This window comes from Bubalus kerabau, chromosome 6 (genome assembly GCF_029407905.1).
Source record: "Bubalus kerabau isolate K-KA32 ecotype Philippines breed swamp buffalo chromosome 6, PCC_UOA_SB_1v2, whole genome shotgun sequence".
Classification (NCBI taxonomy): domain Eukaryota; kingdom Metazoa; phylum Chordata; class Mammalia; order Artiodactyla; family Bovidae; genus Bubalus; species Bubalus kerabau.
Window position 1 is genome coordinate 34008539 of NC_073629.1, and position 20907 is coordinate 34029445.

At 42.9% G+C, this 20907-nt stretch overlaps 1 protein-coding gene and 1 long non-coding RNA gene across 3 annotated transcripts in view; one reads left to right on the forward strand and one right to left on the reverse strand.

Moving 5' to 3' along the window:
- Positions 1-275: 275 nt before the first annotated feature.
- On the reverse strand, positions 276-7674 carry RBM15 (RNA binding motif protein 15). Its single transcript, XM_055584788.1, has 2 exons — positions 4689-7674; positions 276-637 (listed from the first exon to the last, which is right to left on the reverse strand). The coding sequence occupies exons 1-2, from the start codon at positions 7552-7554 to the stop codon at positions 615-617; spliced, it is 2889 nt and encodes a 962-aa protein (XP_055440763.1). The 5' UTR covers positions 7555-7674; the 3' UTR covers positions 276-614.
- A 564-nt stretch (positions 7675-8238) lies between these two features.
- LOC129654982 (uncharacterized) overlaps positions 8239-20907 on the forward strand; it is a 37054-nt gene continuing 24385 nt past the window's right edge. For both annotated transcript variants that reach the window (XR_008715691.1, XR_008715690.1), the window contains exon 1: positions 8239-8712. This is a non-coding gene — a long non-coding RNA (uncharacterized LOC129654982). The remainder of the gene's footprint in view (positions 8713-20907) is intronic.

Below are 20907 nucleotides of genomic sequence, written 5' to 3' on the forward strand. Positions count from 1 at the left end.
TTACGGTGCTTGCCCCGGCTTCTTGCGTGCCAGCAAACAGCACCATTTCCTCATCAAGTTGAGGACTGAGAAGCAAATGATCCCCTTCACTGCAAACAAAGGGGGTCACAGTAACACTAGTGATCCTTCAGAATTGACACACTGTGATAGTCAAAATGATGGTCTCCCTGCTTCTTGCTCAAGACATACAAGATCTGAGCAGCAGCAAGTACCTCCTCAGCTGCAAACAAAGGGGTCAAAGGTTTGCCGTCAATTCACTTCCAGGCAGAAAAACATTTTCCTCAAAAGAAACAATTTATTTAGAATAAAACAAAAGCAGCTCAACTGTGAGCGCACGTTTGAGTGACAGCTACTTTTAAGCTGTGTGAGCCATAAAAAGGGTTTTTCTTTTCCAGAAATCTTGTGTACACAGCACAAAGCAAGGTCATTTTTTTTCCACTTAAAACACCGGCATTGGCATCACAATAGCAGATACACAACTTTAAGCTGCCATTTTAGTAAAATGCACAAATACTAAACAGATTAGCTTTCTTCCATCAAGAGGCCCATGTAAACTTCACATAAGCCACAACTTCTCTTCAAAAAGGTCCATTAGAGCTTTGAATTCCATGTCTTCATCCGTTGTTCACCAGTTTTGCTTGCAGGGGGGGAAAAAAAGGTTATTCAGTACAAATGTTTACAATATTAAAAATATATATATTTCCCCTATGCCATTATAGATAAACATAACATTAACAAGACCTTCCTGGACAATCCACCTTGACTTCAAAAAGCACCAATAATACCCACTGGCACAAACCTTGAAATGAACTTACTGTGAACAGACAACAAGTAGAACAATAGGGTGAATTTTTTTTTTAAAGACTGCAATTAAGGATTATAGGACTGAAAATATCCTTTGTACTCATGTAACTGAGTAAAACATGTCAAAAAAATGCAGAAAAAATCAAGTTTATAATCAATTTATAATCAATATATTCTATATAAGTTAAAAAAAAAAAAAGAAACTATAAAAAGGTGGAGTTTAGTCAAACTTATACCCCCTCTATTTTCATTCTGTAATTTATATGGAGCAATACAGACCTACTCCATCATTGTAGAAAGGGGTCAAGATACAAAACCTTTTAAAAATCCACCTTCATTTGTGTTACCAAAGACAGCAGCTGTTATTTTCTTTAAAACACTCATACAAACAATTGCTAAACAGCCAAAGAACACTGTGGGACTTTAAATTTCCAACTGTTTAAATCATACATATAAAACTCTTCATTAAGCTAGACAGTTCACTGTGGTCACCTGAAATCATTTTCTCCCTTTAGGCATATCACTATAACGAGAATGTTAACAGGGTCAGCTCCATTTCTCTTCCTGTTCTCATACCTAACTCCTATCTCCAAACCAAATATTGTGGCAGAGACAGAAAAAAAAGTCCAGAAATTCTCTCCAAAAACTTTTTCACAAAAAGGTCATTAAGGCCCTCTTCTCAAGAGGATTTCCTAGTTCTGTCACCACAGAGTTTTTGGTGAATGGTTCCTATATGGACCCAAACTGCAGTTTAAGCTGTACCTGCATAATGAGCAATTTCACTGTCTGAAGAAACTATTAAAAGAAATTAAAAAGACAAAACAACAACAAAAACTGTCAGTGAAAATCTGCTCATGAAATAGTTTTTAAATAAACTAAACAAGTGTTAGACTCTGAAAGCAACACACCCCTTACTTTTACTGTTGTACCTCAAGTGGTCTAACTGAGCTAAGGGCCAGGAACATATTACCTTCAAACCGTGACAAAAGCTTATATCAGCCAAAGGACGGACGTTTTAAGATGTAATCCTTAAAGGGAAAACTCTGCTTACTCTTGAGTGAGAGTCAAAACAGACATCTCATACCAGGAATTTAAATTTTTTCGTGGAAAACTCTTTATAGGAATCTCAGTAACAACCAACAAAATAACACTAAAAATAAATTGACTAGGAGCTGAATGATTAATTTTTCATAAACTTTGAAATTGTGATTAAAAATCTAAATTAGCTTAATGCTTCTTTTTTTTCACCAGTAATACTTAATGAGTCATTTAATGATATACTTAAGAAATTCCATTCATTTGAACTTGAGTTCCAGAAAAATCAATCAAACAAATACATTTTAAAAAAAATAAAAGCAAAAGAAACAACTGGCTGTCACAAAGAACATCCAATGTTGAGATTACAAATTCTGGCTAGTGAGAATTAGAACCAGATTGTTTTAGACAAATGCTTTCATTCTACTCTTAAGTTTAGGTAGATAATTTACCAATGTTATAAACCTGAACAACAGAATGAACAATACAAATAAGAGATTCATCTGAATGATGGCACTCTGTAGGTAAGCACCAAACTAAACATAATTTTGTTATAATACATACATTTAGAAATGGTATCAAGCCATTGTTTCAAAAGCACTGAAGTGCAAATTGCCCAGATCTAACAAAAGCCACGATGTCAGATAAAGAATCAAACAAACATGGAGCAAACCCATAGTACTCTACTCTTTGATAAGCTGGCATATCAACTTAAAAAAAAAAAAAGCCACACACACTTTGGATTAGAGTAAAATTAGATATCAAGGACTTTACTCTCTAAAAGAGTAAAATCATTTGTCCAGCCATCTTATCAAAAGGTATTCAAAAGTTAATGGTTAGTGAGACTATTTAAACTGGAAAAAAATGTATCTAGCCACAAATTGTACTTTGACCCCATTTATTTATGCATAGACTGCACACTGACATAAGTTTCTGAACAGGTGTCTATTCCATATTAGCGTGTCAAGCAGTTTTTTAAAAGCAAAAGGACCAAAAGTGTTCATTGTAGGACTTCCAGGTATTTTCCCTACAGGCACACCAAGGACCTCTGTGCTCATACCCTATTATCTTCCTTCTCTCAAAATGGCTAGTTTTTCCAGTTTAAAAACAAAAAACACAAAAGTCTCCAAACTTACAAAGAAAACTTATAAATGCATAGTGAAAACTAAAAAGGATGACACAGCAGTGATGAGGCTTTCATGCTAACATGCATTAGACACCTGTCATAATGGACAATTAAAAATTACATGACGTTTCCCTGGGTTATTATTGGTGCTATTTCAAAACTATCAGCTTTGATAACAGAAAGAAAACAGTTGAGCTCTGCCAGGCTTTCAGTAAGTCACTTACATAGCATAGAAACATGACCATGATCTAAAGGTCCTCAAGTTTCTAATCATAATTAAATATCAAGGGCTTTAGCTAAAGTCCTCAACATTTAAACCACAGGGGGAAATACACTTACAAATGACCTGAGAAACTAGGGATTGGGGGTGGAGGAGGAAAATAAAAAAGACAAGGAAACCATGAATTGTTGTTAAGCAGCAAAAGCTCTTGTTAAGAACCAGAAATTGATAATCTTCAGTTTGGGAAAAAACTGTGGAGGTGGGCTAAATTATTTTATACTAATTCCAGGTGTCTGAGAAAATAAACCACTAAAAAACAGTTTTCCTAAACTGATTATTTCAATTCTCTGTGGCTGGACACCAGTGAAAATATAAACAAAAATTTCAAAGATACTCAAAATACTTTCAATAATGTGAAGTCATCGCTGTTTAAATATGAAAATAAAAATCCAAGCAATATTTTGAGAGTATGTCAAAAGTATTTCAAAATGACTTAAAAAAAATTCTGCAATCCAGATATGGGTGATTAATGCCCACTGAAATAAAAGGATGACTTTTGAGCCTGCAGACAACTCTTCTTTCTATTACTGAAGTCAGAAATTTGGGTGAATACAAAAATAAAAACTCACCTCTGATGAAAAACACAAGTTTTGAAATTTGCAACAATTAGAACTGTACCTGCTATACCCCTCTGAAAGTCAGTGAAAACACCACCACACACCAATAACTGACCAAAGAATTCTGATTTTAAAAGCACCTACTCACTTCCTGCATACTAGTGTAAGCAAAAGACAACGTGGTTTGTAACACACTCCTCTATTTTTACTGAACAGCTACAGCTACAAACCAAAAGTGCATATATGGGATACAGAACTCAAAAACTAATGGTAAAAACATATATGTTAAAGCAAGCTCTTGGGAACACACCACATATTTTAAGAAAAATACTCAAATACCTGATTAAAGTAATTGCAACATTTTATGTATGCTTTACCAGCTTATACTCCTGAGATCCCTGCTCAAATTTCAGCCACACAAATAACATTTCTGGTACAGGAATTATTTACCTACATACCAATCAAAGCCATTTTTAGGTGTGTATTATCTTTTCACAGCTAGTGGGCTCTTTGTTTTTCAAATTCTAACTTTTCAAATTTCTGGTTTTGTAACTTTGAGGATTTTTTTTTAAGTTCAAGATTAAAAAAGAAAAAAAATCCGCAGAAAAAGAGAAAAACAGTTACACATAAGAGTGGAAACTCCTAATTAAAGTAAATCCACTTGCCTGCTACCTTTAGGGGAGTCCTTTCACTTAAAATAATAGCTAAACTTTTCTCCTGACTTCTATTTTAAAGAGGTTTATAAAAATATAAAAAAGAAAATACCTAAAACTAAACAACTAATTAAAAAGAAAATTTCATCTGAAGCTGTATCCCATTACACATCACAAAACAGGAACCATGTCAAAGTACTAAATACAAGTTACACATGGACTTTAAGACGCACCACGGACAATGATCATGACCAGGTAATCTTCTTCAGATTTGGCCAGTGCCTTGGCAGGGGAATCCAGGAACTGCTGGGAGAACTCACAGGGTGGAAAGGCATGAAGGACTCCGGTGTTTTCCTTGTCTTTGTTGCCCCCCACAGGGAGGCTGATCACCCCAGCGGCCTGCTTTTGCTTTAAGTAGGACACAAGGTTCCTAAGTGGCCTCTGAGTAGAGGTGGCAGTGTCTGATGTGGCTGAGGAAGAAGAGGACCTGCTATCAGAACTTCCAGGCACAGCCAGAAGAATAGCATAACCATTGGGCCCTGCCACTTTGATGCGTCGCGTTACTTCATCCAACTTGGGCTGGTCCAAACGAAGACGCTGAGTGATCTTGAGCTGGGCCACTTTGCCCCCAGTTGAGCCCTCCACAAGAAGACTACTAGCCACCTGGAGGTCACCCTGCAACAGATGCATGTTGGAAGGAAAGTTGCTGTTCTTCAACAGAAGCATGCCCTGCCAGGCCAAACAGAGTTTGGGAGATGCTGCTGCTGCAGGGGCGGTCCCCCCATCCTGTTTCTGGGAAGGGGACTTCAGCTTTGATGAAGCAGTGCTGGTGCTGGATGCACTCCCATCAGGCCGATCTTCTTTTTTCAGAGGGCTTTTACCCTCCGTGGAAGCAGTTGTCCGGTGCTTCTTATCCCGTTCAGCTGATGCTGAGTTTTTACGGTCTCGCTTGTCACCCTGGCTTTTCTCCAAACTACCTCGTCGGTCTCTGATTGGAGAGGGCCTTTCCAAGAGAAGACGGGAAGATCGATCGTTGTCGCTGTTGTAGCGATCCCGGCTACTGACCAATTCTGGACTGCGGTCAGGAGAAGGCGCGCAATGACGTTTTCGTGGACGGTCACTCTCTGGGGACCTATCCAGATGCCGACCCCCACTCTCCTCAGGCAGCCTTCGCTTCCTAGGTTGGTCTCTGCTGCTGGGCAGATCTCGATCACCTCTGTCCCGGTCCAACGACCAGCCATCCCGCCTGCGATCCAGGCTATCCAGTGGCTCATAAGCAGGCACAGCAGTAGCTGCAGTCCGAGTGCTGCGTTCACGGACTGGGGGTGGGGGCGGAACCCAATCAGAGTCAGGATAAAGGTCCCTATCACGATCTCTGTACAGTATGGGTGGTGTCCTATCCCGAGCACCCCTCAAAGGGTCGGGTGCCCGGTGTCCAAAAGCATCTGTCACCAGTTCATAATGAGTTAACGGCAGAGGCTGCAGATATTGCTGCTGGTAACGATGTTCTGTGTCTGCAAAGTCTACTCTAAGGCGACGATCTGGGCCACCAAGTGGGAAGCCCCTCATATGGGTCCAAGCAGCATGAGCTGCATCCAGGCTTTCATACTGGATATATGCCCAACTATCACCTTTGCGGTAGTCAATGGTGCGTATGGTGCCAAATCGGTCAAACTCCCGTGCCAGGGCAGCAAGAGGCACCCAAGGACCCAGGCCACCTACCCAAAGGCGGGTGGTGGGTGTAGCTTTGCCATAGCCAATTTTGATAGGATTCCGAATGATAATTTTGCCAGACATCGCTAGTTTGGCCCGGTGAGACATATCTAGGTTTTCAAATTTGAGAAAGCCATAGGTACTGGTCTGGCCCCGAGAAGGCCTCTTGATGTCTACCTCTGTGATGACTCCGAAACGGTCAAAAGCCCTTCTCAGATCACTCTCTGTCACAGTGATGTCTAGGTTGCCCAAGAAAAGCGTCCGGTTAGCTCGCTGATCATCCTCGGGTGAGATCTCATCTACTTCTCTGAAAGGAGCAGCACCTGCTCCAGTTCCCACCCTTGGCTCAAGACTGTAGGCTGGGCGCACTCTCTCATAGAACGAGTAGTCTCGCTCTCTCTCCAGGTCTCGGGGCAGTGGTGGCGGAGGTGGAGGGGGCAGGCGGCCAAGGGCCAACTGCTGCAAGCGGTAGTCTCTGTATCCCAAGGCTGCACCACCAGGGGAAAGTGATCTCTGGCCTCCACCACCTCCTCCAGGGGGGTGCCGGTGACCACTTACAGAGGACCCGACCACACTGGCTGAAGGAGGATAGGAATCTTTGTCTAAAGGGGAGCGGCTGCGGCGCCGGCTCACATACACGGCTTCTATCTTCAGAGGCCGGTCATAGAGCACTAGGCGGCCTCTGGCATGCTTGGCCGCCCGCGCGTCCTCTGGCCGCCGGAAGTTCACAAAGGCTACTCGCTCATCCCCGCTGCCAGAACCCGAGAGATGACTGATTTTGACACTTACATCACCGAAGCGTTTAAACTCGTGAAACAATCCGTCCTCCACTGCTTCGTCACTCAGCTGGGACCCCAACTCGCTTATCTTCAGTGTCTTGTATTCCCCGCCATCTCCGCCGCCAGGAGCTGAAGAGGCGGCCCCAGAGGAACGTGACTCCCCGCCTCCACCCCGGGAGCTGCTGCGCGACTCGCCCCCGCCCGAGGAATTTTTGGTGCTTGGGGAGCTGTAACTATGCAAGCGGCTACTGGAGCTGCCCCCTCCGGTGTCGTACTCGCGGCTACCACCTCGGCTGCTAGACTTGTCCAGATGAAGGCTGCGCCGCGACCCGCCGCCGCCGTCGGTCTTTCCGCTGCTGCTCCCATTGCTGCCACCAGAGCCCCCTAACTTCTTGCTCCGCTCCCCGCGGGAAGTCGAATCCTCACCACCACGGGAGCGTTTCGGCTTGACCGGAGAGCGCTCTTTTCCCTTCATGGTAGCGGGGCGTCGGAGATCTTCTCCGCGGAACTGACTAACCCGCCGCCCCGCGCTCGTTTCACACAGCGGAACCGCACGCCGCCATCTTGGACTCTGCCGCGGCAGAGGGTCCCGCCCCGCAGTCTTCATTGGTCAATTAGTTCCGCTCTTCTACAGTCTCATTGGGAAAACTATTTGTCTGTCTTTACAGCTCCCCGCGCTCCGGGAAGGCGCCCGCCCAACCACTGATATTGGGTTCCCAACGCCCTAGTCAGGGTACCTCATTGGTTATATTCGTTGTCCATCTTAACGGTTCCTCGCGCCAGACTGTAGCTCCGCCCCGCGTACTCGACGGTCACCTGACCCAAAGTCTTGAGGCGTTGATTGGACAAAAAGTCTGCCCTCTAACGGTACTTCTTGCGGGGCGAAAGCATTGATCCCGCCTCCTCATAACTTTCATTGGTTTATGACCCCGTCCTTTAACCTACTATTTGGGAAGTCAGGCCATATGTTCTAGCATTTTTTTTTTTTCTGAGAGGGCGGCTCACAGCGATCTCGCGAGAGAGAGAAAGCTCCCTCTTTCGACGCCTTTCTTCCAACTCCTCCGGCGGCTGAAAGAAGTTTAAATCTGATTGGATGTTGACGATGAAGTTGATAGGCCGAAATAACTGTCCATCACTCGCTTAAAGGCGTAGGCTCTTACAATGAGGAGGCTGCCTGAAGGTGAAAGAGTAGAATACGTGCTTGCTGTGCGACGTCACTTAGATGTCGCGAAATGGTGACCATGAAACAGTTCCGCCTCCCCGCGTTCGGCGTTTTTCTTTCCAACATTTGTTCGCTCCCCCGGAGTACTTGGTTGGGGTTTGGCCCTCGGACCTCAGAACTTCTGGGCGCCCTACCTCCTACCTGTGTGGGACAAGGAGCTGGGCTTCTGTCTCTTCCCTCCCACTGTTGGGCCCACGAATCCCTCAGGAAACCGTCCAGGGGCGCCCAGCGGACACCATCTTAGCCCCGTTGGCCTTTGCGTGAAAGGCCTTTAAAAGCCCCACCCACCGTACGCAAGAAAGCGCTCTGGGGCCCGCGGAGCAGGCGGGGCCGGGTTCACAGTTTACGAAGCGCGGGGTCACACTAACGCCCGGGCCGGGCGGGTCGTAAGCCGACCGCAGGCCCTTGGGGTCCCGCAGCGCTGGAGCCGGTGCTTAGCCCAGGCTGGAAGCCGGCACTGCTCGGTGCGTTTCATTCTCGCCAGAGTGTCCTGGGGTAAGGACAGAGAGACTGAAGCTTCCAGTTTCGACTCCTGTAGTCGAGGTGGGGACTCTCGGGCCACGGCGGACGAGTATAAGCTTCATGATTTATGTTGCAAATTCACGTAGATTTGGGGTTTTGTCGTCCGATAATATAGCTGCGTTTGATTTTTATATGTTAATAACCTTCTCTGGTAAATAATCGAGTGAAATGAATGTACTTTGCTCCCTGCAGATGTGTCGCGTTTTTTTCCTGTGGCTTCTTGTACGTACCCCCACCTTCAGTTAGTTTATGCTAGAACCGGGTAGAACAGCCACCTTGCCATCTAAGTCCATCTCTTTTGACTCGTACAATTATTCGCCGCTTTAAAACCCAACTTTCTTTCCATAGACCTTCATTGTGTCAGACAATAAAGCACTTGTGTGGGGTGCTGGTGATACCGAGTTGAAAACAGGTACAGTTTCTATCCGATGAAAGGAGCTAGTGCTTAGTTCATCCCAGGGCTAAGCTTTTATGCATTCCTCCTCATGTCCTCTGGGCAGAGGAAAGGGGATTCTTGTATTGATACTCTCTTCAACTACATCTCTCAAGATTCTATCTGTAGGAGACAATGTGAGATGTTTTTAAACATGACAACTTTTGAGGTAACTAGGTCCCCCAAACTGAAACCTAAACTTTGAAACTTTTAGAAACTCAAAACTGTTTGCTGCTGCTGCTAAGTCGCGTCAGTCGTGTCCGACTATGTGCGACCCCATAGATGGCAGCCCAACAGGCTTCTCTGTCCCTGGGATTCTCCAGACAAGAATACTGGAGTGGGTTGCCATTTCCTTCTCCAATGCATGAAAGTGAAAAGTGAACGTGAAGTCGCTCAGTCGTGTCCGACTCTTAGCGACCCTATGGTCTGTAGCCTACAGGCTCCTCCGTCCATGGGATTCTCCAGGCAAGAGTACTGGAGTGGGTTGCCATTGCCTTCTCCAGAAAACTGTTTAGCCCTGGCTCTTTTAAGAAATTTGGAGAAGGTGAAGATGTGAGCCTTTTATCTGGAGTAGACTATAAAAGCTTAAAAGAAACCAAATATGCAAAAGCATTTCTATGATACTGTAATGTGTGGACATAGTCATTGTATTAAAACTGTTAAAATAACTTCATAAGGCATAGTATGGTGTGTATAATATGCTACCATTTGTAGTCTTAAAAAATAATATGCCTGTTTATGTGTTTGTACATTTTGTATATATATACATATATATATTCATAGAAACAGTTGAGACTACTTAGGTTACTGAGATGCTGAGGAGAGGGGAGCTGAGGGTCTGGGTGGGAGAACGACTCAAATTTTCATTATATAGCTTTATGCGTTATTAATACTTGTTTTACCATGTGCATGATATTGCTATTTGTGTTTTTCAAAATAGCAATTATTTTTAGCTTTCCTTAAAAAATTTTTTATGGAAAAACTAAAAAATGTACAAAAGTACAATGCTTTAAAGAACTCTCTTGTACCCAACATTTCAGCCATTTTCAGATCATGTCAGTCTTGTTTCATCTACATTGTCCTCTTATTCTTCCCCCTCTTGTTTATTTTGTTCCAAGCTTATTGGCTCCGGAAATGAAATAAACCATTTCTCCAAGTAATTCTGGTTCCTTTAGTGGGAAATGATCCTTAAAGATAGAATTTTTTTTTTTTTAATTTAGGCCAATTAAAAAAAAAAAAAAACATTATTCAAAAGAAAAATGACTTTACATAGGGGATTTTCATAGAACTCAACACAAAATTGAAGTTAAGCCATTACCTGATTAAGCATTATCTGTTACAGCTAACCTAGAAAATATTAAAGGCAGGAGGGGAAGGGGACCACAGGATGAGATAGTTGAAGGGCATCATCGACTCAATGGACATGAGTTTGAGCAAACTCCGGGAGTTGGTGAAGGACAGGGAAGACTGGTGTGCTGCAGTCCATGGGTTCACATGTGGGACACGACTGAGCAACCGACTGAACAACAACAGCAATAGCTAACCTAAATAAATCGGTCTCCAGGGTGACTGTTTTGGGCCTAAATTAACCTGCTTAGGTGACTCACTGATTTTTTTAAAAAAAGTAAAAATAATGACCAAATAAGTATAGTATCCCAAATCTCGTAGGGACTGAAGGAGCACGAGAATTGAGGGAGAGAATATAGAGAATGATACTGCCGTGCCTGAGGCTCTGCGAGGCTTAGTGGCTTGCTATTTGAAACACCAAGGAACTTGATGGAAGATATTGCCTACAAGTGGCTATGGTAGGAAGGCTCATCTGGGGTGGGGGTGGGGGGCACCAGAGGGGAGGTGATAGCCTGTCTGATATCAAGAGGACTGGTAAGTTTAATGGATAGGTATGAAAAGGCCTGGATTCCATTATCAGTAACAGAGCAAAATACCACCTGTGTGTGTGTGTGTATGACAGAACTGAATAATGAATGACATGACATGTTGATCCAAGCTGTAGTTAAGTGATTTATTTTGGTTTCATTTCCTTTGTGTTCTTTAAAGTATGAAGTGGCTTATTGAAGTTATACCAGCCTGTGTTCACACATGTGCTTTTCAGAGGGCTGAGAGAGGATAAAAGTGACCCACGGTTTAGAGGGGCAAGACTTTGAACACTTTTTCTACTGTTGGTGATGGAGTTGTTGAGGTCCAGTCCAGGCTTTCATCTGCTCTCCTTGTGGTCTATGGCCAGATTTGTGAGGATAACTGACCTGGGTGAGGAGGATCTTTCAGCGGTCATGAAAACAGAGTTAAGCTACCAACAGATGGCCTGAGCATCATAGCAGCAGGATGATCTCTCCTTTTAGTGCCTTGTCAAAAACCAAAAAATAGTGTTGAGGAAAAGCTGCCATTGCCGGTTGTGGCTTCAGTGTTGACCCCTTGCAGCTGTACAACTCAAAGCCCCTAGCTGTCTAAATAAAGTGCTTTCTCCATCTCCTTTAGAATCAGTTTTGGATTAAAAAGGAAAAGCAAAAATGAAAGTTACATTCAAGGAAGAAAGCTGGGCAATTAAAAGATATCAGTATGTTTCCTGTCAAATGTGTTCTTTCCACCCTCTTCCTTCCTAGGTTTTATTGTTTGTGTATCCTCAATACACACAGACAATTATGACTGCAATATGAAATTTACCTTGGGAGCTGAGAGCCCTTTGATTTCCTGGCAGATGCAAAGAGGCCTGAAGCTGGAAATTTTTTAAAAAATTTCCCACTCACAGTTGTGAATTAAATTTTTTTGTTTCATTTTCTTTTGTGAAATGAGTGGCCTGACAGTAAGATTTGTTTTGTTTGCTCTGCAGAAAAAGTGTGTGTTTTACGCGTAGACATATATGAAATCCCTAAAATAGCAAATAATCATTTAGGACACAGTTTGCACTATAAAGTCACTTGTTTGTGGTTTGTATGGTTTTTTAAAAACAGCTTTATTAAGATATAATTTACATACCATAAAATTCACCCATTTAAAGCATACAATTCAGTGGGTTTTAGCATACGTAAGCTATGCATGTGGTTCACCCTTTAACACTGTTACAGAAAGACTCTGCTATAATTTTTTCTACATGACTAAGCCCTAATATAATTATCTCTTTCATTTATTTAGACATTTTATAGGGCAGTGGCTAAGAGCATGAACTTTGGAACCAGCCAGCCTGGATTAAATGCCAGCTCTGCTGTAGGTCTCAAAAGAATTACTATTAATTTCTCTGGGCCTTTATTTTCTCATCTATAAGATGAGGATAATTATAAAACCTCTTTACCAGGAGGATTAAATGGGTTAAAACATACAGTTTGACCCTCAGTATCCACGGGTTCTGTGTCCTTGGATTCAACCAACCATGGCTCATCTGATTGTATAAAGAGCTTAGAAGAGTGCGTGGCACACAGTAAGCATGCATTGCTGTTAACTAGTATATTTTCTCTTTGAACTTTAGTATATAGAATTGGATTTATCATAATCCTCAGTTCCTGAGACATAATCATTAATGGTCCATTCATGGGTCTTTAAACTTTTAATTTACTTATCAAAACATAGTACATACCCATGAACCTATCACTCAATCCAAGAAATAGAGTTACCAGTATTTTATGTCTACTCCTTATATAGACATAAGTAGTCTACTTATGTAGACTACTTATGTAGACATACGTCTACTCCTTATATACTCCTTATATAGACATACTCCTTATATAAATGTTCCTCCCTTATCCATTGCCTACCCTCATAGATAGCTACTATCCTGAATCTGGTATTTAGCTATCCCTTGTTTTGAGAACTTAAAAAAAAATTTTAAGGAATTTTAAAGTCCCTATCATGAAGTTTGGGGAAAATATATATAAAAGTGGATTTTTAAAAATTCCTTAATATATGTGCATGTGCATGCACTCATGCACATGCACATATATCACCTTAAAAGTATATTATTTTAGTTTCCCTTGCTTTGTAACTTTATACTAATTTGTATCTGTAATCTTCCTGAGGCTTGCATTTTTCATTCATAATGTTACTATGATTCTTCCATGTTATCAGATAACTTTCAAGGAATGGATTATTTTCTTCTATTTTGATGTCCTGCAATCCTTATGCTACCACAGGATGTATTATATTAATAATATGGCTTTTCAAATTCCAGCCATCAAATAAGCATTGCAGGCACCCAGCAGGGCAGATGATGGGAGGAACAACTGCATGTCCTCCTCTTAAGACCACCTGGAAGTAACTCACTAAAATTCTGCTTCTATCTCATTTGCCAAAACATAAACCTCTGGCCACACTTAGAAAAGAAGACTGGGAAGTATACTCTATATACTTTAGGCCAGATAAGAATCAGGGGTCTTATTTCTAAGGAGAAAGAGGGAGAACAGGCATTGGGGCCACCAACAGTCTCTTCCACAACTATGTACTGGGTGAATTACATGACACAATGCATGGAAAGCTCAAGGTACTTAGCAAGCTTCAATGAAAACTGTCATTTCATGATTTCACTTATATTATCCAATTTGATCCTCATAGTAATTATATGAGTTAGGGCAAATGTGATTATCTTAATTGCAGATTGGGAGACTAAGGTTCAAGAGGCTAATTGCAGTTGCTGGTGGTGGTGGTAGTTTTTGTTTATTTCATTTTAAAGAAAGAGTCCAAGGGAAAGGAACCATAGGCCAATTCTGGAGTCCTGGCTTCTCTGGAAAAACTCTGCCTTTCATAAAAACCTTGTAATTCTATGTTCTCTGATTTACTGAACTTGGCATGTAAATCTGCAAGGTGTGGGATGGAACTTAAATCTACTAAGTAAGTCCCCCCTGTGGGACACTTTCCACTGAATCCCGTATGAACCAGGTTGTTGGAAATGAAATGGCTCTCCAGCAGGGTGAAGCCTGAACAAACAAATCAGATTGCATAATTTACAAATAGATAATAAAAATCAAAGCCAGACTTTATTGAGCACATACTACATACCAGGTATTCTGCTCAAACTTTTCTCCCATTGGCTTGCTTCACTCTCACAACAACCTAAGGAGATAGGCAGGCTTATAATCCTCCCTTTTAATGCCTTTTTTAAACAACTTTTGGTAGCAAGTGGACTTATTGCAATGGCTTCTCTTGCTGTGAATCACAGGCTCTAGGGCATAGGCTCAGTAGCTGTGGCCCACAAGTTTAGTTGCCCCACAGCATGTGGGATCTTCCTGGACCAGGGATTAAGCCCATGTCCCCTGCACTGGCAGGTGGCTTTTCAACCACTGGGCCACCAGGGAAGTACACCGCCCGCCCCCCTCCCCCCAGCTTCTTTATCAGGTAAAGGAAACTGAGGCTTAGAGATCCAATTTATTTTACAAATATTTAAGAAGAAGAATATGTGTAGGTTTGGTTTTTTTCCCAAGTCTGTGAAAGCATTTGATTTGAAGTCATTCTTATGTATTAGGGGTGACACTGCAGATTGCCCCCCATATCTATCCTCCCTTTCTGTGTTTTGAACAGATACAATACTCTGACAGGGAACATTTTATAACAAAAAAATTATAACAAATGATATGAACAATTCTTTTAGTCACTAACATAGAATATATAGTAACTGTGTTAGTATCTGCCTACTTGAAGAATGGTACTTTAACCTCAGTTGTTTATAACAACAGGAAGAAAGTATTTCATTTGATTGTAGGCAGTTTAGAGGTAAAAATTAGCTGTCTTGCAATGGAGGTGGGAATTCACAGATTCTCAGTTATTGGACGAAACTTCTAAAGTCAGAGGCAATAAAAGCTTTATTTGCTGCTCCTTGTTGAGTATTAGGCAAAATCCTCTTGCTGCTCCTATGTCAGGTGGAGATTCCAGTTTAAAGAGCTCTGGATGGTGTATCCTGTGTGTCTTCCTATACCTTTCATGTCAAATTCCATCCACCTATAAACACTGGTGAGGTTATAAAGTTGATAGAGTGTGAGTGCTTCTGTCACCAACTGTGTTTCAGTTGGACAAAAAGTTGTAGATTCTATATTTCCTGGGGTGTTTAGTACATAAATTTTCTCACAGAAATGCAATAAAGTTCTGAGATCTCATGAGCCATCTCTGTGAGCCCACTATTAGCAAGAAGAAACCAGCTTTGGGGAAACCCAGCCCCTCGACACAGCCATAAATAACCTACTGGAAACAAAAGAAGACTTCTACAAATGTTTGCATAGGTTTGTCCATGACCATGGACAGTATTTCTGTGACATTTTAAAAATTATGAGTGCCTTTAACTAATCAATCTTTTTCAAACTATGTTCTATGTACCCAGCATAGGAAAGTACAGAGAGAAATTGTATGACATGAACCCTACCAAGAATTTTCTTGGATAAGAACAAAAATCAGGTACATTTAAAATTTGTCACTGAATTATTAAAATGAAAAAAAAATTTTAATTAAGTCAAGTATAGAAGTTTAGTGATAAGAGAACTCAGTGTGGGCTGGGGTAGTCAGGGGAGTTATGTAGAATTCCAGACCATAAAGAATGCACAAGGTAGAATTCTAAGTCCAAGCAATGTTTCATAACGGTTCTGACCCTAAATTTCCTTACTGTGTAACCCTGAACGATCTTTCCAAAACACAAATCTGAGAGTTTCCATTGCTCCGCAGATAAAGATAAGAATTCTTAATATGCCCTACAAGGCCCTATATGGTTTGGCCTTTCTACCATTCTTGCCTCTTCTTGCTCTGCATTTCCCCCTGGCCTTCTTTCTGTCCCACACACTCACTGAACTCCCTGCCTTCCCAGGGCGTATGCTCTTCTCTACCCTCATCACCATGTGAACTATTCATACTTCAGGGATCATTTCCAGGTTACCTCCTCAGGGCAGCCTTCCCTGACTAGATTGAAGTCCCCTATGTTTTATTTTTCCCCTCAGTGTTCATCCTCCTTGATCATTTGGTATCTTTTTGACTGTTTTCAAGAAACCCTTCTTGAAATTCTTCCTGCACTTGTTTTGTGACCTGCACTTTCAATTCAATAGCATTTCAACCAATATTTATTGATCACCTGTGATGTACCAGACACTGGACTATCATCATTCATTTATGAACTCATTCATCAACATTCATTGAGTTCCTACTGGATATCAGGCACTGTGCCAGTGATTGAGATACAAAGATGAACAAGATATAATCCTGGATCTGAGAAGCTTCACAGCCTAGGAAAGTAGACAACTAGCACATCATGGCAGGAGGCTATGATACAAATACAGACTCAGGGGCTGTGGCCCTCAGAGAAAGAATCAATTGCTTTTCTCTGGGAGGGAGGGATACATTGCATAGCACAGTGCCTGGCACAGCCTGAATCGTCAATAAATACACGTTAAAAGAACAAAAAACCTTCCAGGCAGAGAGACTAGCATGATTAGGGCATCTTCAGGGAGCCCAGCCTGGGACAGAGGACCAGCTTTTCTGGAAGCGTGGCAGGGGTGGTGATGGGGATGTTGATCTGAAAGAAATGTTTTTTCCTACTGTTGCTATTTAATTTGTAAATTTTATGCACATGCATATTTAAAAACACATTACATAAATTATTAATTTACAGATTTTTAATATATTTTATATCAAGAATAAGAATACAATTATTGTTTTCACAATACAAATGACAGAAAGCTCAAACTATAAAAGCTGGTATATAAATAGAGAATACAGAGGTTCTGCAGCAAAGCCATTGTCTTCTTAAGGGTAGTGGTGAGATATTTAACAAAAGTGGGAGCAGAATATTGGGCTGAAAGGACTGTATCCTGTAAGTGAGGGTTTGTCAAATGGTGTCAGAATCAAAATCACCTGGGAGATCTCCTTTTATAAAGCAAATTTCCAGGTTCCACCTGTATTAGGGTTCTCCAGAGAAACTGGAGAAGGCAATGGCAACCCACTCCAGTACTCTTGCCTGGAAAATCCCATGGGCGGAGGAGCCTGGTAGGCTGCAGTCCATGGGGGTCGCTAAGAGTCGGACACGACTGAGTGACTTCACTTTCACTTTTCACTTTCATGCATTGGAGAAGGAAATGGCAACACACTCCAGTGTTCTTGCCTAGAGAATCCCAGGGACGGGGGAGCCTGGTGGGCTACCGTCTATGGGGTCGCACAGAGTCAGACACGACTGAAGCGACTTAGCAGCAACAGCAGCAGCTCCAGAGAAACAGATCCAGGAGGATGTAAAGATAGATATAAATACAGATAGATACAGCTATGTCCTACGACCTGCAGGTGGCAAGCTGGGGACCCAGAAGAGGTGACAGTATAAATTTCAGTTCGAATCCAAATGTCTGAGAACCGGGAGAGCCAATGGTGTAAGTTCTAGTCCAAAAGCCAACAGGCTTTCAAGACCCAAGAAGAGAATTTTTCAGTTTTGAGTCCAAAGGCAGGAAAAGACCATCTCCTTAGTGAAAGTTGCTCAATTTTGTCTGACTCTTGCGACCCCATGGACTGTAGCTTGCCAGGCTCCTCTGCCCATGGAATTCTCCAGGCAAGAATACTGGAGTGGGTTGCCATGCCCTTCTCCAGGGGATCTTCCCAACCCAGGGATCGAACCCAGTTCTCCCTCATTACAGGTGGATTCTTTACCATCTGAGCCACCAGGGAAGCCCATAGTCCCAGTTCAATCAGGCAGCAGGAGTTGCTTTTTACACAGCCTTTTTATTCTGTTTAGATCTTGGATTGGATGAGGCTGACCCCCAATTGAGGGGCCAATAAAGTCGATTGACTTTATTCAGTCTGCCAATTCAAATGTTAATCTCGTCCAGAAACACCCTCACAGACACATCCAGAATACATTTGACCAAATGTCTGTCACCCCCATGGTCATTACAGTTGATCATCCTACCACTTTAAGTGCATGCTGAATTTTGAGGACCTTTGCAGGCCATTGGAAACAGTGGAAGGTTTTCAAGGAGAGGCAATTTGATCAGATTATCTGGGAACCACTTAAGAAGGAACCCTGGCAGTTCCATGGACGGTGAATGCTTGTGGGGTAGGGAAGATGAGGCAGGATGCAGTGTCATGTAACAGACAGGGAGCTTATTACACAGGACACAGTGATGAGGTCCTGCTCTCCCCTATGCTAATGACCCCTGTTTCATTGCTATGTAACAAATTAACCCATAGCTTGGGCTTCCCTTGTGGCTCAGCTGGTAATGAATCCACCTGCAATTTGGGAGACCTGGATTTGATCCCTGGGTTGGGAGGATCCCCTGGAGAAGGGAACAGCTCTACCCACTCCAGTATTCTGGCCTGGAGAATTCCATGGACTGTATGGTCCATGGGGTTGCAAAGTGTCCAACACGCCTGAGTGACTTTCACTTCACTTAGCAGCTAAAAAGAGTCTTGGATCAGGAATTTGAGAAGGGCTCCACTGGACAGTTCAAGCTTGAGATGTCCCATGTTGCAGTCAGATGCTGGCTGGGGCTTTAGTCATCTCATCTGGGCTGGATGTCCAAGATGAGTCATTCACTTGGTTGGCGGTTGACATTGGCCGTCATCTGCTACACACGACCTCCTTGGCAGAGTAGTCTCGGGTAGTCAGACTTTTCACAAGGCATCTGGCTTCATTTCAAGACAACCAGGCAGAAGCTGCATGGCCTTTTCTGACCAGCAGAACTTCCACTCTACTCTATGAATCAAAGCTTCCACTAGCCTGCCCAGGTTCAAGGACAAGGGAATTAGACTCCATTTCTCAATGGGGCCAGTAGCCCGGTCACAAAGTAGAACAGCCTGTGCAATGGGAGATATTGTTCTGACATCTTTGAAAGATATCGACTTATATAGCTCTCAAATCAAGATTTCCAATCCTGACCTCTTATCTACTCTCCTGTTTTAGATACACAATTGCCCACAAGATATCTTATTGGGAAGTGTTGTTGTCAACTCAAACTCAAGTCTAAAATAGAATTTATGACAACAATCCTTCATCCCATAATCTTATTATTTCGGTAATACTTAAAACTTAAAAAAAAAAATAGACTAACCCTTTTATCTCTGACTTTTGTCTCTCTTTTTAAAAGAAATCAATTATTTATTTACATATGGCTGTGCTGGGTCTTCATTGCTGCATGTGGACTTTGTCTAGCTGTGGTGAGCAGGGGATGCTCTCTAGAAGCTACTCTCTAAGCCCACGGTGCATGGGCTTCTCACTGTGGTGGCTTCTCTTGTTGCAAAGCACAGGCTCTAGTGTGCATGGGCTTCAGTAGTTGTGGTGCTTAGTTGTCCCACAGCATATGGGATCTTCCTGGACCAGGGATCGAACCTGTGTTCCTTGCATTGGCAGGCAGTTCTTAACCACTGGACCACCAGGGAGGTCCCGACTTTTCTTTCTCTGAAAAATAATCTGCTACCAAATCCTGAACTTTCTTCTTCTTCATTACTGATTCTTGGACTCTCCTCATTGCCTTTAGTTAGGCCAGCTCCTCCTCACCCTTTGGTCCCCTAGCTGATCACGCCTCCAACCCTGTCCCTTGCTGTCACCATTTTACATGCTGTAGCCTAGCTAGTCTTCCCCAAAGCGCACTTCCCATTTTCCTGATTAACATTCTGGAGTGGGCTCCTAATGGAAAGTTTACCAATGGTCCATTTACCAAACTCTGATAGTAGGTTCCCAGAAAAGAGTTTAGCATGCAGGGTGTTTCTTAAATAGTGACTTTGAGACTGACACCCATGGAAGGAAAGGGAAAGGGAGGAAGAAAAAGTGGACTTGCAGTCAGACCCAACCACAGCTCCAGCTGACCCCACGGGGAGTGGTGGAGTTAGAAAGTTCCACTAATTTGTGGCCTTCAGAGTTGTCCCACAATGAGCTGAGATGGCAGCTCATTTTTTTATTTTTCTTTTATATTTCTGCATTGTTCAGTCATGGCCACTGTGGAAAGGATCGTGACCTTGGGTAAGGCAGCTCTCTGCAGGTGAAGAAAGCCTGAAGTGGCTGACAGCTCCCGGTGTCCCTTCCCAGGGGCTGGGGCAGCAGAGTCCCCCACACTCTCCACATTCCCCGGTGCCCTGTCCTTTCAATCACACAGCTCACCACAGCTCACCTTCTCCTTGGTGCTCCCAGGCTCAACTTGAAGTCCCTTTTTCATCTAATCTTCAGCAAGCTCCATTCCATATCACTCTCTCCACTTTGGCTTTCATGCTGATTATTTCCTGTAGGTTATTTTGCCTCATTCCACCTGAGTTGGGCTTCCCTGGTGGCTCAGCAGTCAAGAGACGCAGGTTAGATTCCTGGGTCGGAAAGATCCCCTGGAGGAGGGCATGGCAACCAACTCCAGTATTCTTTTCCTGAAAAATCCCATGGACAGAGGAGCCTGGCCAGCTACAGTCCACAGGGTCACAAACCTTCGAACATGACTGAAGCAATCGAGCATGCACAGATGCCCCCAGGTTAGGGTATGCACTCTTCGAGAGAGGAAAGGAGGTGTGCCTTTTCCCCACGACATCAGCACAGCTTAAATTCAGCACAGAGATAAGTATTCCACATACATACAGCTGGAGCTCAAGAAACGCTTGCAGATAGATTAACCAGAGCCCCTGGTTACTGCTGAGATTGCTCAGAGGGTACTGTTTCCAATAGCCAATACCATAGCAGAATGAATGGTGTAGGAAACCACCACCTCCCGGTCCTTCTGGGGAATACGAAAACTAACCCTTACTGGTTGTGCAGAGTTACTGAGCTGAGTCTGGTGTGGGAGCAGGCGCTGGGCAGAAGCTCATTCCAAGTTGAGACACAGTCGGAAGTTACTCCCCATCCCTTT

Bases quoted from the DNA above. Each gene is read 5' to 3' on its own strand.
- RBM15 (XM_055584788.1), bottom strand. From the start codon at position 7,554: ATGAAGACTGCGGGGCGGGACCCTCTGCCGCGGCAGAGTCCAAGATGG. The intron at 638-4,688 runs GTGCGTCTTAAA...CCCCCCTGCAAG, and splicing joins GGTCATGATCATTGTCCGTG to CAAAACTGGTGAACAACGGA.